Below are 24258 nucleotides of genomic sequence, written 5' to 3'. Positions count from 1 at the left end.
CAAGTAATCACCACAAGGGATAGCCTGTACACAAATAGTTCAGTTAGTCAATGCAGAATATACGGTCGCTAGAAGACGTGCTCCTGATTTATCTGTTTACATACAGTACATAGCCATTTCGAAGAACTATAAATTATAGTTAATTTACTAAACCTGTGTAGTCTTGCATGACTTTGTCACTGTGATATTGAGACAGGGGAATATAGTACTTCATTTACGATTTATTAGTTCACTTTTCTTGTCACAGTAATTACATTTCATTGTTGAACATTTTTCTTCGAAATATGACATGTAATTCATAATCTCGTTTACACACGTCTAAAAACTAAACACTAAAACCTTCTGCGTCCCATTCAGGATCTGGTCACTGCGTACAAGGTATCAAAAGCTGAAACTGCCGCATTCAGGACGCTGCGTGCAAGTTATGAATGGAGGAACGTCGCATCTGCATTTGACGCAGCCGTCAGTGCCAACAAGTAGCTCGTCGCCGATGTTCAGTTCGTGCTCTCCGAAAGAGCACTTGCCACCTGCAATGTAACGGAGAGGAGAGTGTATTATTGTTTACCATTCATACGTGCATAGTTGTTCCAGTCGCACACACACACACACACACACACACACACACACAAAGACACGCACGCATGCACAAATAAAGACAGCACTTCAGACATCATCAAGAACACAAAATACTTAATACCAACGCATAATGGGCGATGAACGTGTCTACACTGGTGATGGAGGTGCGACTGCTATTCAGTTGTTTCTGGGCCGGCCGAAGTGGCCGTGCGGTTAAGGGCGCTGCAGTCTGGAACCGCAAGACCGCTACGGTCGCAGGTTCGAATCCTGCCTCGGGCATGGATGTTTGTGATGTCCTTAGGTTAGTTAGGTTTAACTAGTTCTAAGTTCTAGGGGACTAATGACCTCAGCAGTTGAGTCCCATAGTGCTCAGAGCCATTTGAACCATTTTTTCAGTTGTTTCTGTAAATTAGTGACTTTCTTGTGTGTTGGTCACAAAGATATGAAATAAATCGCTTCTATCTAGTGCGTCTGCTCGTGTAGAAACTGCAAAACTCAAACTGATTCGTCAGTGAATACAGTAAAATTTAAACATATGATTTCATACCAAGAGGTAAGAATCAGTGAAATCGTCTCGGACAGTTTTTGCGACAGCCTACCATACACTAATAGAGGTAAAAAGTGCCCAAGCGACGTTCAGTATCGAAAGCAACATGTAAAAGGTACCACTGTACTGCCTCTAATTATTATCCATTTGCTATAAATCCATCTAATGTGAATAACATTCCTAATCCAGCTTCTATGCAATAGTTACAAGGGACACCTTTAGCATAGTACGCTCGGAATCCCACAAAGCCGTGCTTATGTTAACACTCAGTCATAAAAACAACAGGAGTGTGCGGGTTAATGTGCGAACTTTGTCCGGGGGTATCATGAAGAGAATTAATCCTAAGAATGCGGTCCAAATTTTACGGAAAAACTTTGGCCGTGGTGAATGTGGAATTGAAATTGGGATATTATATAACGTAATAAATCAGGTATTATAATGGGGACGCCACAGAAATAAATCACGTTACGCTGAATAGATATACTGATTTCGAAGAACAGGAAGAATCTCAACCCGAAGGGAGCTGTTCAAACAGTACACGACGTACATCTCCAGAGCGAAAGAACAGTCCAGTCGAAGTGAGTACGAACTGTCTCCACCCAAATAGTCGAGGCCTATTCTATTACAAAATATAGATGATAGCGTACTAGAGAACATTTATGAAGACTATTAGAATCGTGCCTTCAATTCCAGTAGCAAACAAAGCAGGCGCTATGAGTGCATTAAAAGTAAATCAAATAGTGGATCAATCCTAAATTACATGCCTAGCAAAAGGCGAGCAGCAGCTAGTTTCGAAGGAAACAGACTGCCACTATTATAAACTATAAAAGAGCATGAAACATCGCAGTTTGATAGTGCGAGGTCGTGTCGATCTGCAGTTCACTATCGGCATCTGCAAATGTGGGCACTAGGAATGTCTAAAATTGATGACTCAGATATTTTCAAAGCTTCGATTTCTTTTATCGACAGTCTTAAGGCTGTATATGACATTTCATCCAGACACATAGCTGCATTTGTCACGCCTAAGGGCATAGAAGACGAGAATAGTGTACGTTACAATGCACAACAGTTTGTGGATGCAGAATAGGGTGTGGAGAAATAAAATGTAGAGAAAAGTAACCAGAGTCAATTCTATCACGAAAGGTCTTCATCACCAACATCGTCTCACAAAGGACGGAAAACTACAGTTAGTGTGTTGCAGTCTGTACATAGCTCTACCCACAGTTACACAATTAACATGGCTTTAACACTGACAGGCAGACTAGCAAACAAGCTCTAAATCGATTTTCAAAAGGTACAATGGACTTCCGGCCCATATATTTCAAACAAACTTGAAACAACCTGCCCACGAAACATCCATGGGGAGGCAAGCAAAAGTGTAAAAATGAATAATGAACACATGAAACGTTTCCTAACTTCAGTCCTTGCGGAACATGTAACAAGTTAAAAGAACTTATTGCTGTGTGATTTCGACCACGCCATACAGATCACGCATTTCTGGATGCAAGTTTTCCAAACAAAAATGTAATGCTGAATATATTGTCACCGAAAACAACAAAATATTGCCAACTCCTTGATGTTTACTTCTTTCGGCAATATGTATAAACTGAGTGCTGATTTTGTAAAACTACAATGTAGATAACCACAAGAGAAAACATGATTGTTATTTCATCAACTCCACTCTGTGATTTACAATCAATTTTCTGCGCCAAAATATACTCCTATGTTTCACTATGCTTGGCGAAAGGCATGTTATGACACTGACATACCCATATCATAGTTTAAAAATATAATTAGTGTGGCTTTTGATGTTGGATTGCTTGAATGCGAAAGCAATTGAAGGGTGAACAATGTTCTCTCCCACTTGTTTTATCCACTTCGTCAAAATCCCGCAACGGTGACCAATATAACCACTACAAGGTGTGTTGGATATGTCTCTTTTGCGCTATTATAATTACTTTAAGCACAGAATTTTTGACACTATGGATTGAAAATGTAATCATACACTGACATCACTGAATTATTTATAATTTCCGCGTACGATATTGTTATCATATTACTTTGTGTCTCTCTATTAATTTGTCACTCATGCTAGAATGCAACTTGTGCATGGAAATGACCTAGATCATTGTTTTCTTATGATCGAGTGTTTCGTGCTATTCCGAGCGTTCGAGCTCAAAGGTATCCTCTGCTAGTACAAATAACTTCTGCGGTGAACGAAAGTCTTTTCCGAAGAGGAAGGCTCTCTGAGATTTCTAAATCTACAAATGTTTTCACACGCTTTCTCCAAGCAAATAGGACCGACATTTTACTGTGTCCGCAAATATCAGCCCTCCACTGCATGCGTCACTAATTGTTTTACATTACATACCGTTTTAGCCAACGATACACAACATGAAACATTCGTTGAGAATAAATTATAGGAGCGAAGGAAGGAGAAATTTTCTTTTTCTTAACGTACCGTTGATTTGGAGGTTATTAGCGACGGAGCATATGCTCGGATTGTGGAAGGACGCGGAAGAAAATGGGCCACGCCCTTTCACTGGAACCATCCCTGCATTTGACTAAAGAGAGTCAGAACAATCGCGGTTCACCTACATCTTGATGGCTAGGCTGGTATTTGAGCCTCAATCCAACGCGGTACGAGTTCCCTGTCTCACGACAGTGCCATCTTCTTCCATAACCTACACGATATCAATATGGTACCTGAAAATTCAGATAGCGTACGGAATGGTGTCATTAGGAAACGTTTTTGGAGAAGATATAATGGAGAGTGGTTAGTCTGGTCAGAGGATGACCCCATATTTCGTCTGCCGGGGTAAATAACAACTACATGTAAATACTCAGAACCTGACGCACATCTATAATGACGCCATCACGAGAGGTAACGGCGTAATATTCAGATGTGATTACATGCCCTCAGTACACACTCAGTTGCTTCATGTGCATCTTCATATTTCCTAGGCGCAATGGTTGTTCCACAAAATTTTGGGCGTGCAGCCGCATAAATTTCACTTTTCTTGTAACATTTCGGCTGTGTACCATCCAGCCATCTTCAGAGTGAGCCCAGCCCTGGTACACACAGCACATGTCATTGCTGACGAGAGCAATCTGGAGGACGAGCTTCTACGCTTGAGAAGGGTTTTTCAAGCCAACAGATATTCTCCTCAGCAGATACGCAAGGCACACTGAATGAAACCAACAGCGGAAGTAAGGACTGCAGAGTCACGGAAGGTGGCTTTTGTGCCATACGTCGGAAGTCTATCGTCAAAAATAGTTCGGATCCTCAGCAAACCCAAGTGAAAGTAGCTTTCACCCTCCACCGAAGACAGAAGCGATCCTGCGTTCCGTTAAGCATGGTTTGATGCTTCGTAAGGTTGCGATTTACAAGATCCTCTGTGAGTGTGGCCGTTCATGCATCAGGCAGACGACGCATACAGTCCATGACAGATGCACAGAGCACCGCAGGTACACCCGGCCCTTACAACCTAGTAAATCGGCGGTGGTAGAGCATTGTATTGACACGGGGCACTCTACGGTGTACAATAGCGTAGAAATTTTAGCCTCGACTTCAGCATTCTGCGACTCAGTAGTAAAAGAAGCAATTTTAATTCCGTTGGCGTCGAATTTAATTAATAGAGACAGCGGCTTCAGCTTGAAAAAATCGTGAAATCCGGCACTTACTGTAATAAATTCACAAAGATGACGCAACTGTGCAGCTCGCAGTGAAACATCGATGTCACCATGTGGATTGACCGTGCAGCTATAGATCTAATTTCATACATCTGTTGTACCTCTTTGTCGCCAATCAACGTCTCTTGCGCCCTGTGTATCTGTGGCCACATGCGCAGTGGCGCGGTCCGCGGGTTTAAAAGGATGGAGCAAGTGCTGCAGCGTTGGTCACGTCGGTTCACTGTGAAGATGGCTGGACAGTATACAGCCAAAATATTAGAAGAAGAAGTGAAATTTATGCAGCTGCACGTCGGAAATTTTATGAAACACTCAATTACCTATCAGTAACGCGTCTGAATCAATTACGTGTGTTGACTGTCTAATAACGGAGTTGTAACCGAGCCACGAGGCGTGGAGGACGCGCCATTTAAAATCCCCCGTCCAGACATCCAGATACAGGTTTCGCGCGAACGTCCTCTAAGCCGCTTAAGGCTAACGATGTACGGTTGCTAATATAGGAGGCCACCTTTCCCATCTTCTACTGCGTCTCTTTGATGGGGTCGTCATCGTCTCTCATTCACGTCAGGTACTCCTCAACAGATGGCAGCGTCCATTACCCAGTTATCTTGCGTACATGTTTAAACAGTGTATGTCACTAAAAAGGGAATGCTCAGAAATCTTTCAGTGCCACAGATTCTAGAACAATACTGTACACCCTTTTGTACGGTCCATGGAGGAACTATTTATCATTTAATATTCTTACGAAGGCTCAGAATATCCTTAGAGACATGCAGAGCGTGAAAATAAAAACCGAAAATCTCAGCAGGAGGACGGATTATTAGTGGAACCTAATTAACCGCTAAACCATCGATCGGTTTACAGAATCGGACCCATGTTCAAACCTCTGATTATTTTACAAATGACTCAGTATATTAAATATTTTATGTTAATTATGTAAGCTTCAAATGGCTCTGAGCACTATGGGACTCAACTGCTGAGGTCATAAGTCCCCTAGAACTTAGAACTACTTAAACCTAACTAACCTAAGGACAACACACACATCCATGCCCGAGGCAGGATTCGAACCTGCGACCGTAGCGGTCGCGTGGTTCCAGACTGTAGCGCCAGAACCGCTCGGCCACCAGCGGCCGGCAATTATGTAAGCGAGAAAAAGTTTAGAAACAGATTAGGAAAGTTTTAAATTATGCTTAAAGTTGCTAGGAAGTCGCTAAGTGCTCTGATTATGAACAACTGAATGAATACAGTGCGGGAAATTTACGCTCCATTTTAAGCAAAAGTCAGTTTTTTCACGCATCTTAACGTTTCTGGTGTTGTATCTCCTGAACTATGTGTCGTATAATGATATAATTTCGCAGATAAATTCAATGGAATATGTGGATACTGTCTGCGAAATACCTTACGAATGGACTTGGTTGTAAGGAAGCAATCAGTTAAAACGTCATGCCTGAAAATGAAGATTTACTGCGCTAACAACGAAAGTGTGGTAGGCGATAAGGTTTTTTTTCCCCTTTCTATCGTTTTATGGAGGGTTTCAGCGAGGAATAGATTCTTAAATGTTTCAAATTATGTGAAGAGTTTACTGAATGTCGCTAAGTACACTCATTGTCCAGAAACTGGATGAATAAAGCCGCGGTAATGGCGCGCTGTCATTTACGCTGCCTCAAAACAAACGCACTGTTTCTAACTGCAATACTTGACTTACGGTGTTAAACTTCCAACGTGAGATTACACCTCTTAATGACTAGATCATGTCAGTATGCTAAACTTTTAATTTTGGTTAATAATTACGTGTAATATGAAAACCAAATTTTTGTTTCCCATGGAAGCGGTTACAAAGGCAACCTCCGAATGGTACCAGAATCGTTGTTCCGAGATAGTCACTTACTAACGTAGGTGACTAAGCAGTTGCTTGACGTTTCAACTGGTATCATAACAAAGAGATAGTTTTAAATCTACAACGTTGGCTACTGAATTTGGCAGTTAGTGATTGTTGGCGAAGACCAATTGTATTACGCTAAGACAGCAACGTGAAGTAATATGTAAGTGCAACTCGAAGCATTATAGCAAATTTTAAAAAGTGACTGACTGACCTTGATTCTCTGTTGTAGATTCTGAGCTTCTCACCACGTTATCGTCTGCTGAAGCTGTAAGAAAGAAGATCCAATGATAAATTTAATCCGTTGTTGCGCCCAAAAAGCTTTCCTGAAGATCTCTACATTTTACATACTAAATGAAAAAGAATATTAAAGAGGAAACACTTCCCAATGTTCTACAAAATTTTATTTGTTTTATCACCAAGCGGCATTCGGCTTCTCAATCCATCTTCAGGTGACAACTGAATGTCACAAACACAGACACATAGTGTGCGCTACTTACACAGATTTAATTTCCAGAAGAAATATTGGACCTTTGCTGATAGTCTTCTAGCAGAGAACCATCCTTATGACGTACAAAGTGAATTTTTACATTCAGTCAAAAAAAAAAAAAAAAAAAAAGCAGGAAGATGCCAGCCAAGTACTAAAATTCATTTCATTCCTCACCATTTGTTATACGTATCTCCACTTGAAAACTTTCTTTGTTTACCCCCCTTTTTTTTAATGTAATTATTTTAATATTTTTCTTATGTATCCTACGTAAACATTTTGTCGTTTTTGTAAGTATTCTGTCAAGCACCGACGGAAAATTCAGTAAATGTTTAACACAAAAGTTTTCGCTTTATTTTTTACAAAACTTTATCATCGTACGACATAGGTTCCAGATCGTAAGTATATTTTCTTGTATGTATCGTTTGGAAAAGGTTGGATACATGTTTGTCACAATCATTTTACGTATACAACAGTACCCCGAACAGCAGTTGAGTGTAAGGTAAAAGCGGGGCAGATGCCGCATATTTTTTTCGAATTTATTTTTATCAATATACATACACTTCAATCGCAATAAACTTTGGCAAGATTGATGGTTTGAACAGCGTATATTGTGACAGAAATTATCGTATTAGAAAAACCTTTGTAACAAAAGGAACATTGTCATGATATACAATGGCTTGTAAATTTAAAGAAAATATTAAATGACGGGCAAGATGCCGCAGAAGGGTGGGACAGGGGACCGACTCCAAAAGACATAAAGCCATCTAGAGCATCCTACATGTTGAATCCAATCAGTGTCAGACGACGTTTCTTGATAAAATTCAAGACAGTCTACTCATTCGTTTTTCTTTTTTCAAAATTTAATTCATCAGAGGAACTATTGTGTAGGGAAATATTATCATCCTCTTCTTCCTCTGGGTTTGGGGATTTTTCTTCTTTTAGCTGCTACACTTTTCTGTGTACAAGCTTTCTCTGTCTTCTTTTCTTCAGCGATTTTTTTTCTTTCTGTTGCCATAAACACGTCACATCTTACGTTCATTACTGACCGTTTTCTTTTGGATTTACTTCTCTGAGGTAGTGCAGGAACAGGTGAAATCTGTTCCAGCAATTTTGATGGAGTTTCTACATGAGGAGTGGCTGTCATTTACACTGCAGTTGCCGTGTGCAGTTGATCGAACAGTAGCCAAATTTGTGCAATGTTTGCAAGTAGAAGAGTGTCCTGTGAACAAGTTTGTTTCAGACGTTGATGTTGATGGATAATCTGGAGCCAAATGATTAGAGACATCTTCAATAGTTGGCAGTTCAGCCTCAGTATTATTAAAATCTGAAACTTTGACATGGTTAGGAATTACTGCTGTATCAAGCGGAATAATTCCAGTAATTCTGAATCCGGATAAACCAAACTGGACAATTGCAGCACGAGTCCATGCTCTGAAGAGCAACTCTCCATACTGCTGCCTTGTAAATCTTCCGCTTTTCGTTGCTTTAAATACAATCCGTGAATGAAAAGTCTCTTTATAGTAAAATTTTATCGGCTTGAAAAATTATCGCCTAGTGGTTGTAAAAAGTATGACTAGGCAAACAAACTACCGACACTTTGTTTCCAACAGCTGGACCAAAGAGGATGACAGAATTAATATGAGGGACATCATGATCATCTAGCAGAAGTATAGCAGGGCCAGGTGCCTTTCTAGGAAGAAAATTGTTTTTGAACAAAACCATCAGAATATCAGTGTTCACATAAGCGGATCTTCTTCGCATAACAACATTTGATCCTGGGGACATGTTGTCTTCAGCATCTTGTTTTTTATTTACCCCTTTGCAAATTCAGTAAGGTGGTAAGAAATTTCCCTCGGCGTTAGAGCAGTCAATAAGTGTTATTGTCTCTCCTTTTTCAGCAGAAGTAGTAACATGGTCATACCTGCCTCCTTTTGCCGCCACAATCTTCCCACGCCAATTGTTTAGTTGTAGACGAGTTTCGTCTACGTGCTAGATACTACATGGTTTATCCAAACCCCGTTTTCTCACAATGGTTTTGGTAATAGATAAAAGTAAGAACTGACATCGTCTCTGTTCACTCCAGTCGCTCTGGCAACAGACACCCCTTGTGGTTTTCTGACACGTAAGCCTGCATTGCGTTCTATGTAAAAATGAGAATTGCGAATCTTCCCCTACACGTTTCTTTTCTTGAATGAATTTATTTCTCAATCCCATATGATCAGATAAATCGAAAGCAATTTGCCTGATATTTGATGATTTGGAAGCAGAGCTACATGGTTGCAATTTCTTTACATGGGCAAATAATTTCCTTTGTGCATCTTCACCCAAGTATGATAATAGTCCACATCTTTTTTTTTTTTCTTGAAATTGTGCTTAGCAATTCTCCTCCTTAATGTTCGTTCTGGTATATTTTTCATTCGAGCTGCTTTCCTTTTAGTTATACCTTGCTCTTCGACTAGTCTCACAGCCTCTAGTAGATCTTCTGCAACCCATTTTCCCCTGTCTGATGACCTAATGTGTTTTCCCAGGATTTTTCTGTAAAACAAAATCGTGTGGACACCTGTTAGCGTAGCAAATATCGCGGCATGCGTCCCACAGAAGGGTGTGTCATATGTTCGTTTTCAAGGAAATGGTGGGATGGTGTGACGTGCAGCGGTGTGACTAGGTCTGGTACTGAGAGTTGGTTGAAATTCCTGTGGGAGAGAACGGGTAATGTCTGAAGGTGCGTGCAAGCTGGTATATGTATTTAGTGCTGCTGCAGAATACCTGTATTGGTGATTAGTTGATAGAATACTGAGTGCTGAGAATGGGCTTTACGATTTATGTAGTGGGTGAGAAGGCGCTCCGACATGAGAGGTCGTGGAAGTTGGCGTAGGATGTGCGTTGGGGAAGTCTGGAGCAATTGGAAGACAAGGTGGAGTATCATTCCATGCTGTGAAGGGATTTGTACAATTTAGGGGAGGCAGACTCCCAGGTAGTGTTGAAATTGTTAGTATGGGCTGGATGAGGGATTTATAGGTGAGGGTAATGATAGAATGATGTGGGTCTCAAGTAGTTAGAAGTTGTAGCAGGTTTCGGCCGTTGTGTTCTACTGCTAGGAGATACGCATTCCATGTGAGTTTTATATCAGAATGTAGTTCTAAATTATACGTTAGGCAAAGAATTGGGTTGGTTGTAGAGGGAGAGGTGGAAAACTGAACGATAGAATCACAGAGATGCGCGACTAAAGACAGTAACTTGGCTTTTCCTTGGAGTGACTTGCATTTCCCACTTACTCGACCGGGAGACACAAGTGGCGTTGGAGGGAGGCGTGGGAGAATTAGAAGGTGTGGTGCGTAGCTAGGTAGGCGGTGCTGTCGGTATACCGCAGGAGATCGGTGGGAGGTGATGATTTCTGAATGTCTGAGGTGACTTGCTGCAAAGGAGGGAGGACAGGACAGAGCCTTGAGGCATCCCTGCAGTAGGGTGAAAGATCGTGGTGACAGGTTTCTTCAGCGTTGCTGTTTGCCCAGGTATGAGCGTGTTCTGTCGTATTACTTTAATGCAAATAGTACTGCAGAAATGATTGAGTCCACTATTTACCCAACAAACAGAAGAAGAACCAGGGATTTTGCTGCCATACTCTCCTATTTATGTACTTCCGGGTTTTCGGCTCTTAGAAAAATCGCTAACGGTAGTTGTTGCTGCGGAATTACAAACGAACTCCTCACAAGGGAACCTCCCATTCGTTCTCCCTCAGATTTAGTGGTAAGATGGGCCACTGAACAGACCTTCAAAAACTGAACATAGATTAAGCATGAAAACAGGAAGAAAGTGTACTGAACTGTGCAAAAAAAAAAAAAAAAAAATGCAGAATAGAGACAGTGTCCAAGGGCCGTTCACAGTGCAATACATAACAGCGTAGAAGAGCAGTGACGTCGTGGTTGATAAAAACGGAGTGAATGGAGGAATTTTGAACTTGAACGGGTATCATGTGACGTCCGCCTCGAACAAATGCAACGACAAATAACGAAGAAAATGAGGTTTATCAAAGTGGTGACTGTGTCGGGGCACTAATCGGGCAAACCGTGGTCGAAGTTCCCTCGTGCCAATACTATTTTTTTTCGCTGTATTCAAATTTGTGTCTGTATTGTGGTGTAACGTCCGTTTGCAACAGCAAGGTGTAAGGAAGCGACCTGTAATAAAAGCTGATTGTGTACAACTACTCTATTAGCAACGGAAAGAAAGTGGCTTTCGAATGAGAACCAGAAATCTTTGATGACAAGCCGACAATTCAACCGAATCCTCCACCGGAAAACACGTCTGGTGTGTCATACACGGCATTAGTGACAGTACATGTGTCATTTGACAGGTATCTCTTACCGATGCACCTAATTTGTGCGCCTGGCAAGTGAGTGGAATATGCCTCCTTGATCGATTTAGGTGTTTGTACAAATGTGAATGTAATCACTCCAAAGGAAATGATGTAAACATAACAGTTTGTCACACAACCTACACCAAATTAACGCAACAGTTTCACAGCCACACAGTTTCTCTGTGCTGCGTAAAAACATATGTTTTTAACGTTTTTGAAATGCGCCGTCTCGAAAGTTCTCATTCTTGAATTTCTTTGTTGTAACATAATGCACACCCGATTATTTGTTGTTTTCATTTATGTGAGATACTATGTGCTACCGCATCTGCTCTCACATTTACTTGCGTCGTTAAAGTATTCTTAGCACTAGACTTACGTTACATTCTACAACCAATTTATAGTATGACAACTGCCAACACTACAGAAAAAGAACGCACATTTCAGCAACCGGACGGACAGTTCATAATGTTGTGAAATAAATAATCAGCACACGGGTGTTCCGAACGCGGCTCGTCCGTTTTGTAGTCCAGTACCGTGATCACTGAACCACGACGACTTCGCTCCTACACTTTGCTCGACACTGACTTTTTAAAGTTGGACGGTTTGCTTTTTCTATTTTGCTTTTTTTTCACACGTCAGTATAACTTCTCCCTGTTTTCATGCTTGATCTGTGTCCAGTTTTTTACGGACTGTCCGCTCGGCCGTCCTACCACTTAATCTGGCCGGGGGGGGGGGGGGGGAGGAGGTGTGGGAGGGGGTATGTGCTGTCGGGAGTTTCACTTAGAACTGTTGCCGAGTGTCGAGCGTCCGTTGCCGGTTGGGACACCGAAGTAATTTGGTCTGGTGAAAGTGTCTGAATCGCAGTTAAAGCAACGGGAAAGTCCCATGAGTCTGAGCAGAATTTGCAGTTGCTAGGCATTCCAAGACTGCAGTACAACTTCTTCCAAACGCCTTGCGTCCTCACAGCCAACACGGCAGTTTAGTAACGGATCTCGAAAGCTTCAGCTTGGGTACAGTAAAATTCTCGCATCAAAGCAATCACGAAACATTTTCAGCGGTCACTCTGTGAATCACTGAATCATATTAAAATGCACTTCATTTACAAACGTGTATAAAGTGGCTTTTGAAACTTAATCGTTAATTTTTTAGTAGAGGAAATTACGGCAAAGTAAGTTGCAATACTTACGGCAGTGGAATCTGTAAGCACAACAGTTGTCATCCTCACGGAATATCGGAGCACATTTTGCAATTTCAGACCGTCTGCGAAAGAGGGAATACTCACAGACGTTCTTCTTACACCAGGGTCCATCCAAGGTTCCTGCAAAAGAGCGTTAGCTTGTTAGGAATTTAATGACGCTAGAAAACTCATCGAAAACTGAAAGATATTTACTGGCAATACCAGCACCTTCTTGTCTGTGCTTTAACTTTGGAGACAAATTCTGTTTTGAGTACTCTGTTCTGGAAGCATACTTTAGTAAAAACATTCCCATGTACTTCAGGCGGAAGGCCTAGCACCGCTGAGTCTTCAGCATTGAAAAATATGTTTATTCGTAGAATCCGAAATGCAGAAATTACTTTTCCCTTTTTGAGGATAGCTGTAAACTGTCTAGTTTCCAGAAATCTGCTACACTATACAACTGATCATTACTAGCGGCTTACTGAACTTCGAAATAATGGATTAGAACAGCCTAACTAATGGCAGAGGATACCGAGGACAACGAAATGTCGTACCGAATTAAGCGCACAAGAAATGGTCAAAATCCGACGAGATACTTCTAAGTTCAGGAAACCATACATCTATTTGACACATGTGATTTACAGCAACACCGCAGCGTACAACAAAACGTCGTGGCCCCGAACTGTAACAAGCTACTACTACTGACCGTTTGGAATTATGCAGAACATTTGTGTTTTTTTTCTTTTTATCTGTAAAACATTGCTTATTTTAAAGTGTAATAATTTTGTGTATGCAAATCCAATGTGATGTATTACGCATAATCAATGTTTTTACTTATTATCTAATCTTAATTCCAAGTGTTTATGTAATTTTGTTGTAATTTTAGGAGCTTCGACCCTTTAGGAGAATTAATATCCGTGAATAATGCTACGAAGGAACAGTTGAGGAGCGATGGTGAGCTATGTTGTGTCGCAACTACGAGATAAACTGAATATTACGGGTGAAACGGAATGTCTTAGTTTGGAGCAGTGAGCTGACTATAGTCTGGTTTGGTATGCTCAAAACTGTATTGGAATCTGTGGAAGGGCCGCGCTCCTCAATTACTTTTGGTGAAGTGAAAAATAAACAGACGGGCTGCAAGTCGGTGTTGGTGTTCGGCAATTGTCCACTGTTGTTTTCGAAACCTCCGTTCTCGCTATTAAATTAACTCGGTTAAGCTTGCCCCGTATTCTGTTACGGTTTGGTGAGTTTTTATTTACTGTGTATTCTGACGGACAAGCGATCGGCGAGACAGCAGAGCGTCGGTGCCAGAGATCTTGCTGCAATCGTCTCAGGTAGGAAGCTGCCGGACGAACATCTCTGCAATCACACTGTCAACTGTCAACGGACATTATTGAAGAGCATCGATACAATTAATCTACTGTACACAAATATTAGTGAAGTGTTTTACATAGTTTCAGGTCAGTTTTCAGTTTACCTTTTAACAGTTCTCCTTCAGATACACCTCAAATTAAATTTACACTTGGGGTTTTGAGGACAGCCGCGCGGGATTAGCAGAGCGGTCTTGGGAGCTGCAGTCATGGACTGTGCGGCTGATCCCGGCGGAGGCTCGAGTCTTCCCTCGGGCATGTGTGTGTGTGTTTGTCCTTACGATAATTTAGGTTAAGTGGTGTGTAAGCTTAGGGACTGATGACCTTAGCAGTTAAGTCCCATAAGATTTCACACACATTAGAATTTTTTTATTTTTTTTTAGGCCAATTTCAACGCCACGGCTTTACGTAGTCGCCACGTGACAAACTTTGTTGATCTACCGGTTATAATTTAACTAACAATATTTAAAGACACAAGGGGTAAGTGTTGAAGAATTTTGTTCTTCTGATGCTGTGAACTCATATTATTGAAGATAGTATCGTGAAACAGTAGAGGCATCTACCATCAGATAAAGGCGACGTGAAATTATTTACAGCTGCGCCATTTCAAGCTAGGTAATTGCACAGTCTTCAGTGCTGATATTCCGTATTACAGGCAAAGATGATTTGCCTGATTATTGATTGCACTGTTTAATAATGAAAGCTACTCAACAAGGACGTCCTGAATTCTAAAATTATGAATTGCTATCAATAACAAATCGACATGCATAAAATTTACTAGTTTGTTGGAAGACGTTTTATGTATAACGAGGTTGCGCTATCTACCTACATGCACTTCTTCAGTAGCAAATAGCAACCCAGAGTTACAGCAGCTGTTGATAAATAATATTTGTAGATATTTTATCTTTTTTATGTCTCACTTATATATATTTATTTTGTGTAAGACCGGAGTATGCTTGTGTTCAGTGCCTGCGATCTCAGTCAATCTTAGAGACAGACGCTATCTAGCAGATACTGTAAAAGACATATTAGTTCAGGACAATAGGCGCTATGTAGCAGATATTATAAAAGACATATTAGTTCAGGACACAATAGACTGCATGTGGCGTGGATTAAACGGACAGGTGTGTGGCGATTTAATCCCAACAGTTTACGAGGTGTTTTGGTGGACGTTATGAAACAGAGCTTCTATTTATTACGGGCAGTAAGGTACTCTCAAATTTTACAAACTAATTGACAAGGTGGCGTAAGGTGGAAGGTGCGTACGACACTACCTAAATGAAACTAGAAAATGACAGTCGCTGTAACTTATGCATAACAGTCTTAACCGAACAGCAGAAGTAAACCAGAAGCTCAAAGTAAATAAGAAGAAGTTAGAGCCTTTTTAAGACTTCCCCTAATTTGATCAATACAGTGTCTAGACTACTCTAAATCTTCATTAAAAGTGTAGCTAAATTCTCAGGAGTCCATATAAGAGAGATCCTGATAAGATTAATAAATCCAGAGAGCGTGCATTTTGGAACCGAACCAGTACGTGTTCTATTGGCCTCATCAGTGCGGACAGGACGGGATGGCTATAGGAGCGGTGAGAGGCTGGACATGCATTTGGCAAGACGCGGTTCAAATCCCCATCTGACCAACCAGGAATTTCCTTGAATTCTGTATACAACTTATGGAAAATGCCAGGACAGTTTGTTTGAAGAAGAAACGATTGACTTCATTCGCCGTCCTTTCCCCAAGCGAGGTTCGAGTTCGTCTCTAACTTCATTTTCAGCGATACTTAAACTTTAATCCACACTGTCGAAAAAAAAAATCACTGCTCCAAGAAGGAGTTTTGCGACGTAAATGAAAGTTGGTAGGCGTGTTTCTGCACCTGAAAGATGGTATCTATTCAAGTGTCTGGCGATTCGCATAAGAAGGCCGCTAGCAGCGCCACTATGAGAATGCAAGTCAGATTGGCTTTAAATACAAACTGTAACGGTCTTGAGCGTTAATTATCTTATGGCATGGTGAGGTGATGTTAGTCCAGGAATGGCTTTAAGGTGACAAAGACACAACTATAAAAATATCACTGAGTTTGAACGTAGTCGTGTAATGGAGGTACGAAAAACTGGATGTTCCTTCTGAGATACTGCAGAGAGACTTGGTGGGAATGTTGCCACTGTACATGACAGCTGTCAGCGGTGATCACGAGAATGACGGTCGCAAGAAGACCGGTTTCCGGACGATTACGTGCCACTACCTAGAGGGAAGACCGTCGTGTCCGGATTGTGGATCTGGAGCATCGTGTTACATCCGCAGCAGCAATCTGAGCAGCAGTTAGAACCACAGTGACAGAACGAACGGTTACAAATTGGATATTTCAAGTACATCTCCGAGCAAGACATCCTGTATCGTACATTCCATTGACCCCAAACCAGCGCCATTTGCGACTTCAGTAGTGTCAAGCGAGGGCTCATCGGAAGGCAGAGTGGAGGTTCGTTGTGTTTTTCGGTGGAAGCTGAATCTGCCTAGGTGTGAGTGATGGTTGTGTGTTGGTTCGAAGGAGGCCTGCTGAGAGCCTGCAACCAACCTGTCCGTGTGCTAGACACACTGAATCTACACCTTGGGTGCGATTTCGTATGACGAACCCTGACTGCAAATTTGTGAATCAGTCTGGTGATTCAAATGTTGTGCTGCCATTTATGAACAGCATTCCCAGGAGTATTTTCCAACAGTATAACGCGCGCGCACATACCACTGTTGTAAGCCAAAGCGTTGCCTTGGACTGCTCGATCACGAGACCTGTCGCCAATCGTGCACATATCGGTCATTATCGGACTGCAGCTTCCTCCGCAAAAAGCATTAGCAGCTCCTGTATTGGCTGATGAAGTACAGCAAGCAAGGAATCCATCCCACAAACTGACATCCGGCACCTGTGAAACAACGTGCATGGACGTTCGCATGCGTGCATTCAATATTCTGGCAGTTGCACCGGTTATTAACGTACCAGCTCTTTACATTTGTAACGGCTTCTCTCGCGCTCACATTAGCCTGCCGTGTTACAGTGTCATTCATTTAAACATTTTCCCTAGGAAAATGTATCCCAGAAATTTCATTATTCTACAATAATTATTTTTTGCTCTTGCTATTTTTTCCGTTAGTGTAAAGACTGCAGTACAGTAACTATATTCAAAATGTTTGCTAAGACTAGCAACCCTCCTCGTACACACACACAACACCCTACAAGGTACGTCTGGAACGTTCGGTGAATAGTCTCATAAAGGAAACTAGAGTTACAGACAAAATACGTTTACTGGCCTTCAAAATAATCACCTTTAGCTACAACACACATCGGACATTTACTGTAAAGCCGTTGGAAACTATTAGCAAACGCTTCTAGTGCTATCGTTGGAAGCAGCGCGGTCGCGCGCTATTGAATATCCGCATCGTTACAGGAGATGAGTCTTAGTGATAAGAATAAGATCCGGAGACCAAGCGACAGTCGATGGCACGGTGTTCATCGTCTTCCCCACCATGAAAAAAACATTGGCTGAGAAAATCCAAGATAAGACGATGTTGATTCTTCTTTTTAGACAGCAAGAGGTTGAGGGAGCGTGAATTTCTACCCGAGACAGGTGGGAAAGACGATGAAAAGCACGTCATTTACTGCTGCATAGTTTCTGGATATCCGGATGGCGCCAGGTCTCATCTACCGTAATGGTGTGGATATCCAACATCGAGTGACCACAGTGCTACGGCCGGCCGGTGCGGCCGAGCAGTTCTAGGCGCCTCAGTCTGGAACCGCGTGACCGCTACGGTCGCAGGTTCGAATCCTGAATCGGGCATGGATGTGTGTGATGGCCTTAGGTTAGTTAGGTTTAAGTAGTTCTAAGTTTTATGGGACTGATGACCTCAGATGTTAAGTCCCATAGTGCTCACAGCCAAACAGTGCTACGAACGATTCCGCAAGAAGCGTTTGCTTTCAGTTTACAACAACTTTACAACCAACGTCAGAAGTTTGTTGTCGCTAATGGGGATTACTTTGAAGGCCGGAAGAGATATTTTGTTTGTAACTCTCCTTTATTTTCTGAGACCATTCGCCGTGCTCTTCAGACGCAGCTAGTATGATATTCTGATTATATATCTGGAGGGTTGGCATTTTTAGCACTCGGTCGTTCAATAAACAATACAATAAATTTCTTCTCGGCTAATTTAGATTTTAAAAATGCGGGACTTGTTGAGGTATATTGTGGAGTATTCCCGCTTGAGCCCGCACTGTTTTATGAAGTTCCGCTAGGTGGCGGCCTACGGGTTGCCTTCAAAATAGTGTCAGTAACGTAAATGCACAGAGCTGTCATTGACTTTCTTTTGGCGGAAGGCCAGATGATCGCAGGTACTCATAGGCGCCTGCAGAATGTCTACAGAGGCAAGGCGGTGAAAAAAAGCACGGTGGGTCGTTGGGCGAGGTGTGTGTCAACATCGCAACAAGATCGTGGAAACCTGACCGATCACCTGTGTGCCGGTCAGCGGCACGCGGTTGTGACCCTTGCAATGTTGGAACGTGTGGACACTCTCATTCGAGGTGATCGACGGATCCGTGACCAGTATTGGTGGTGGAAATGTGCTGGGTTCATCACCGCCTAACAGAACACGATACAGAGCAATGAAAGAAATGATTGCGCGTTACAAGACCAATCATGACAATTTTTTGTCGTACATTGTAACACGCGATGAACCATGGGCTCATCGCCTCGAACCAGAAACAAAACAGCAATCCACAGAGCGGTGCCACACGAGCTCTCCTCTGTAGAGAAAGTTCAAAACTGCACCCTCAGCCGGTAAAGTCGTGGCGGCGGTCTTCTGGGACTTCGAGGGTGTAATCTGTTCGATTTCCTGCCTCATGGTTCAACGATCAACCCTGCAGTGTATCGCACTACCCTCAAGAATTTGAAGAAGCGACTTCAGCGTGTTCGTCGCCACAAAAATGCAAACGTACTTCTCCTTTCTTGTGGCAAAGCAAGGCCTAACGCAAGTCCGCACAGTCGAGAGGAGCTCACAAAACTTCATTGGACTGTTCCTCCTCATCCACCTTACAGCCCGAGTCTCGTACCTTCCGACTTCCATCTGTTTGGCCCAACGAAGTATGGATGGTGTGGAGGTTGCTGATGCGGCAAGACGTTGTCTCCGACGCCGATCAGTAGAGTGGTACCAAGCTAGTGTACAGATCCTCTCAGTAAGGTGGCGTAAGGCCGTCGCATTGAACGGAGATTATGTTGAAAAATAGCTTTCTGTAGCCTAAAGAGTGGTTAACAATATGGTGTTTTGGAATCCTGAATAAAGTCAATTTAATTTCGGAGACAAACGTGTTACTTTGCTTATTGAACGACCTTGTAAATACAGTTAGTGTAATCCTGCCTTGCAATTTTTGGAATTTTATGGATTAAAATTTCAGTGCCGGTGAAAGGGCAGTTAGCGTTAAGCGTTCCATGAATGAAGGCGTCATTAAAGACGAAGTCTAAACTCACATTGTGGATGGACAGGATTAAAGTCTGCCGTTATCCTTTTCAGATAAACCGTCCCTTTTGTTTACCGTAAGTGATTTAGGAATTCTATATAAGTGACTGATTGGTTAGATGGAGATTAGAACCTTTGTCCTTGAAAATGCAAGTCGAATCTGTTATGGCAGCTATAGTCATCTCGAGAGGTCCGCCCTGGTGACGTCAGCAGAAAACGTATTAATTCTGTTCTGTGCAGATTGGATGCATGCACCAAGACTGCATACATATTGCACGTTTAGTGTGTAAACAGATGGTCTTAATCACATCACGATGCGGAATAACATTTTATGTCTGATAACTTAATACAATAAGCGACGTTAGATTAAAAATTAAGACGGAAATAATTATCGATATCTTTTAATTTAAGAATTGGTGCTGCTCATTAGTTAAACACAGTTTCATTTCATTTCTCTACTTTATTAGACACTCAAAATTAAACAGATGCTAGAATTCGGTTAAATTTTAGGAATCCATTCACAATTAAATACAACTCGCTATATTTTTAGACCCTGACTGTATTTAACTTATTACGGTCCTTGCACTTACAGTTCTTGAGTAGGTTGGCTAAAAAGAGTTACACGATGTGCTGCATTTTAATTATGTCAAGAAGTCGCATTCCGAATCCATATTGGTCAATAAAAATGTATGTATAAAACAACCTTTATTTTTCAGCATTTTCATGTAGAGTAACGTGCAAGATATTCGTTGGAGTAAAGAATTCTCATTAATTATTGAATAAAGGAATGAAATTTTTCACGTAAACGTGGAGTAGTGATTCAAGTTCTTCAGTTGCTGTGATTTCTCTGCCGTTGGGCTGAAAGACAGTTACTCTCTGTGTGTATATGAATTGATATTCATTAACAGTCCCGGTCTGATCTAGCCTAAAATGTTCACATTCTAAACGGAAAGTATACAATTGCAGTTTACTATAATTCTTCTTTCTTCAGAGATGCAGGATATTTTTAAAGTGCGTTAGCCATTCAAATTGGCAATATCCAATTTTCAACTCCTCCTTGCTGAAGGATGAAGCTGCAAGACTGTGACAATACAACAAAGCACATAGTGCACGCCATGTCACGCGTCCGGGTTTGTGCTTAAGTCGACCCTACAATCGGTCACACAGTGGTTAACAATTTCTGTAAACTGAACCTAGCATGTGTCACGTACCAACAGCAAAGAAATGCTGAAAATTGAATATTGTCCTTTTGAATGTATAACGCTCTTTAAAAACCTCCCTTATCTCTGAAGAATGATGACCAACAGCAAATATTAACTGTTTGCTTTTCGGTTTTGGATGTAAACTTTCCAAGCTAGCCTGCTTGTTCACAAGTACACGATGTTACTTGGTTTCATTAATGTTTTATGAAATGATATATGCAGAGATGACGCGCAAATACTTGTCACATGTGAGACTAAATTGAATTATTAACGTGTATGGAGGTAACACTAACTAAGAAAGGTACCTGTTTACGGGGAAATTGTGACTACTAGTGAAGAAGAAAACATACGTAGGCAGTATTACTCGAAACAAAATCAACGTGTCACATCGATGGAACACAACACTGTTGAATTCATTTGTTGGTTGTGTATGTTTAATCCGTACTAGATCGTTCGGTATGAAGGCAGATGGAAGTCTGCAAGATGGAAGGCAGTCACTTACCGTCAAATCCTTTTTGGCAGACGCATTTCTTGCACTCAGAGTAAGTTCCATCTATTCTCTGATCCTCCCGGTATGTCTTCCCCTTGTATGAACACTCGGCCGGAGGAATGTCGGTATCATTCACTGTAAAAGTTTTATTATTTTACCAAACAGATACAGGAATATTTCTCCGTATAGTATAAGGCTATTCTAAATTATCACATTTCCTGGTTACATACATACACTGTTGCGAGATACCTGAATGCTTTCTTTTTACACAGCGACACTAGAGCGGCAAGCTGACGTAAAATTACTCTGTTGAGTGCGTTATTAGGTGAACGTGAATCTTTTCGGTGCAACCAAATCTGTTGCAAGCTCTGCCTTCGGCATTGTGGTTTGCGTGCTGCAAGCCGGTCATAGTATTGTATATATGAAGTCGTAAAATGGTTTCAAAAACGGGAAGAGTTTATCGCAGTAGATTGTACCAACAACGTAAATGGCACATTTGTCACACTTCTGGTCTGCCTGCTAAAGACCGTGAGAGGTCTCCAGTGTAGTATGAAACAGTGGTATACAGGAGATACCCGACTAATCTGATGAACCATATAAACATAAACGGTATTAATAGCGTGAAAGAAAAACGCTGGCTGCTTCATAACCCATGAAGCAAAACTTTTTCTCATTTCCTTCATTCAGACCAAGTAATTCAACGGCAAGTTTATGTCAATTATCAACAACAATTTTCCCTTATGCCGACAGCTATTCACCCTATCTTCAAGTTTAAGGAGACAGCATAAAAATATAGATTAAAATTTGCTCTTTTATTATGACAATATTTATCATTGTATATGGAACATTTTTCGTACCTACAACAGTATTTTTGCTGTTATCGGTAGATATCCCATTCTACTTCCAGTTTTTAACATGGACGGAACTATATTTCTTATCTTTATCTTTCTCAAGCTATGCCCAGTTCACGGAAAATTTCTTTCATGAGATTCAGATTTCTGCACAAAAAGTTTGTTTCTGAGTTTTACAGTTCAGCCTGTGTAATAATAGGTACATTGCTGATAATACAGACTGAATAACATCTGACACCTCTCCCAGCTACTGCTTCCATTTCATGACAGTCATATTATTCTTAACTCTGTACAAGCTGTAGATACCATTCCGCTTCGTGTATTTTTTCCTCTCAGCTTCAGATTTTCAAAGAACGTATTCAAGTCAACATTGTCAAAATGTTTCCATCAAACGTAGGTTAGCCTTACTTTAACCTATCCTCTTCGATAGGTAATTCTTAGCGGTTGCTGTATTTCTGCAGAACTCAAACTGATCATCTACCAGTTTTTGCATTCATGTCGGTATTTTGCAACCAAGACCTACTAAACCGGTAGTCCGGTAATATCCATACCAGCCAGCGCCTGCTTCCATTGAAATCGGAATTATTACATCCTTCTAGAAGCCTCATGGTATTTCACCTTATCATGTTGCTTACACTCCAGATGGAATACTTTTGCCGTGGCTGACTCTCCCAAGGGACTGAATAGTTCTGAGGGAATGTCGTCTAGTCCAGGGGCGTTGTTTCAAATCGGATCTTTCAGTTGTTCATCAAGTTCTTCTTACTTTCATCTAATTAATCTTCTCGTATTGTAAAACTGTCTTGAAGTTAATTTTTCTTTTATAGCCCTTGTATGTATTTCTTATATCTTCGAAGTTTCACTTCTTTGTTTAGTACACGCTTGCCATATGAGCCCTTGATATTCATGCAGCAGCTTCTTTTACGTCCAAAATACTCTTTAATTTTCTTAAAGGCGTTGTCTGTCTCGCTCTTAGGTATACATGCTTTTTTCCATAACTCATTGAAGCTTAGCGATTTTGCACTTCCTCAAACTCATATTTTTGACATCTGTACTACCTTTTGTCAGCTTCTCATTTTCTCCTTTTGTCACTTAAACTGATTATCCCATGATTTATTCCAAGACTTCTACTGGCCCATGTCCTTCAGCTCAATTCATCTTCTGATACCTTCACTATTTCTCAAAGCTACTCATTCTAGTTGTGCTGTGTCCTTTTCCTCTATTGCAATTAATCATGGCCTAATGCTCCCTCTGAAAATCTCAAAAAGATCTCGACATTTTAAATGATCCTGCTCTCATCTCCATCAGCCGTTCTTTAGTCTTCATTCCTTAACCAATAAATTATAGTCAGAGTACACATCTCCCAATGGCTGTCTTACCATTATATAATCAACATACATTATATAATCAACGTACCCTAAATAACTAAAAGTGTGAGGTCATCCACATGAGTGCTAAAAGGAATTAGTTAAACTTCGGTCACACAATAAATCAGTCTAATCTAAAAGCCGTAAATTCAGCTAAATACCTAGGTATTACAGGTACGAACAACTTAAATTGGAAAGAACACATAGAAAATGTTGTGGGGAAGGCTAACCAAAGACTGCGTTTTATTGGCAGGACACTTAGAAAATGTAACATAGCTATTAAGGAGACTTCCTACACTACGCTTATCCGTCCTGTTTTAGAAGACTGCTGCGCTGTGTGGGATCCTTACCAGATAGGCTGACAGAGTACATCAAAAAAGTTCAAAGAAGGGCAGCACGTTTTGTATTATCGTGAAATATGGGAGAAAGTGTTACAGAAATGATACAGGATTTGGGCTGGATATCATTAAAAGAAAGGCGTTTTCCGTTGCGACGGAATCTTCTAACGACATTCCAATCACCAATATTCTCCTCCGAATGCGACAATATTTTGTTGACACCGACCTACATAGGGAGGAACGATTACCACGATAAAATAAGGGAAATAAGAGCTCGTACGGAAAGATATAGGTGTTGGTTCTTTCCGCGCGCTACACGAGAATGGAATAATAGAGAATTGTGAAGGTGGTTCGATGAGCCCTCTGCCAGGCACTCAAATGTGATTTGCAGAGTATCCATGTAGATGTAGATGAACGTTAAAGTTTTAACTGTC

General features: G+C 41.2%; 1 protein-coding gene across 1 annotated transcript in view; it reads right to left on the bottom strand.

The window, feature by feature from the left end:
- Positions 1-201: 201 nt before the first annotated feature.
- Positions 202-24258, bottom strand: part of LOC126236029 (uncharacterized) — a 47363-nt gene continuing 23306 nt past the window's right edge. Inside the window, exons 5-8 of the mRNA XM_049945050.1 lie at positions 21284-21406; positions 12723-12854; positions 6907-6960; positions 202-527 (exon numbers count right to left, since the gene is read on the bottom strand). Of these exons, the coding sequence (XP_049801007.1) occupies positions 382-527; positions 6907-6960; positions 12723-12854; positions 21284-21406 (455 nt within the window). The 3' untranslated portion in view covers positions 202-381. The remainder of the gene's footprint in view (positions 528-6906; positions 6961-12722; positions 12855-21283; positions 21407-24258) is intronic.

Source organism: Schistocerca nitens, chromosome 2, assembly GCF_023898315.1.
Source record: "Schistocerca nitens isolate TAMUIC-IGC-003100 chromosome 2, iqSchNite1.1, whole genome shotgun sequence".
Taxonomy (NCBI): domain Eukaryota; kingdom Metazoa; phylum Arthropoda; class Insecta; order Orthoptera; family Acrididae; genus Schistocerca; species Schistocerca nitens.
Note: the sequence above shows the minus strand (reverse complement) of the source record. Positions and strands in the feature narration are given on the sequence as shown.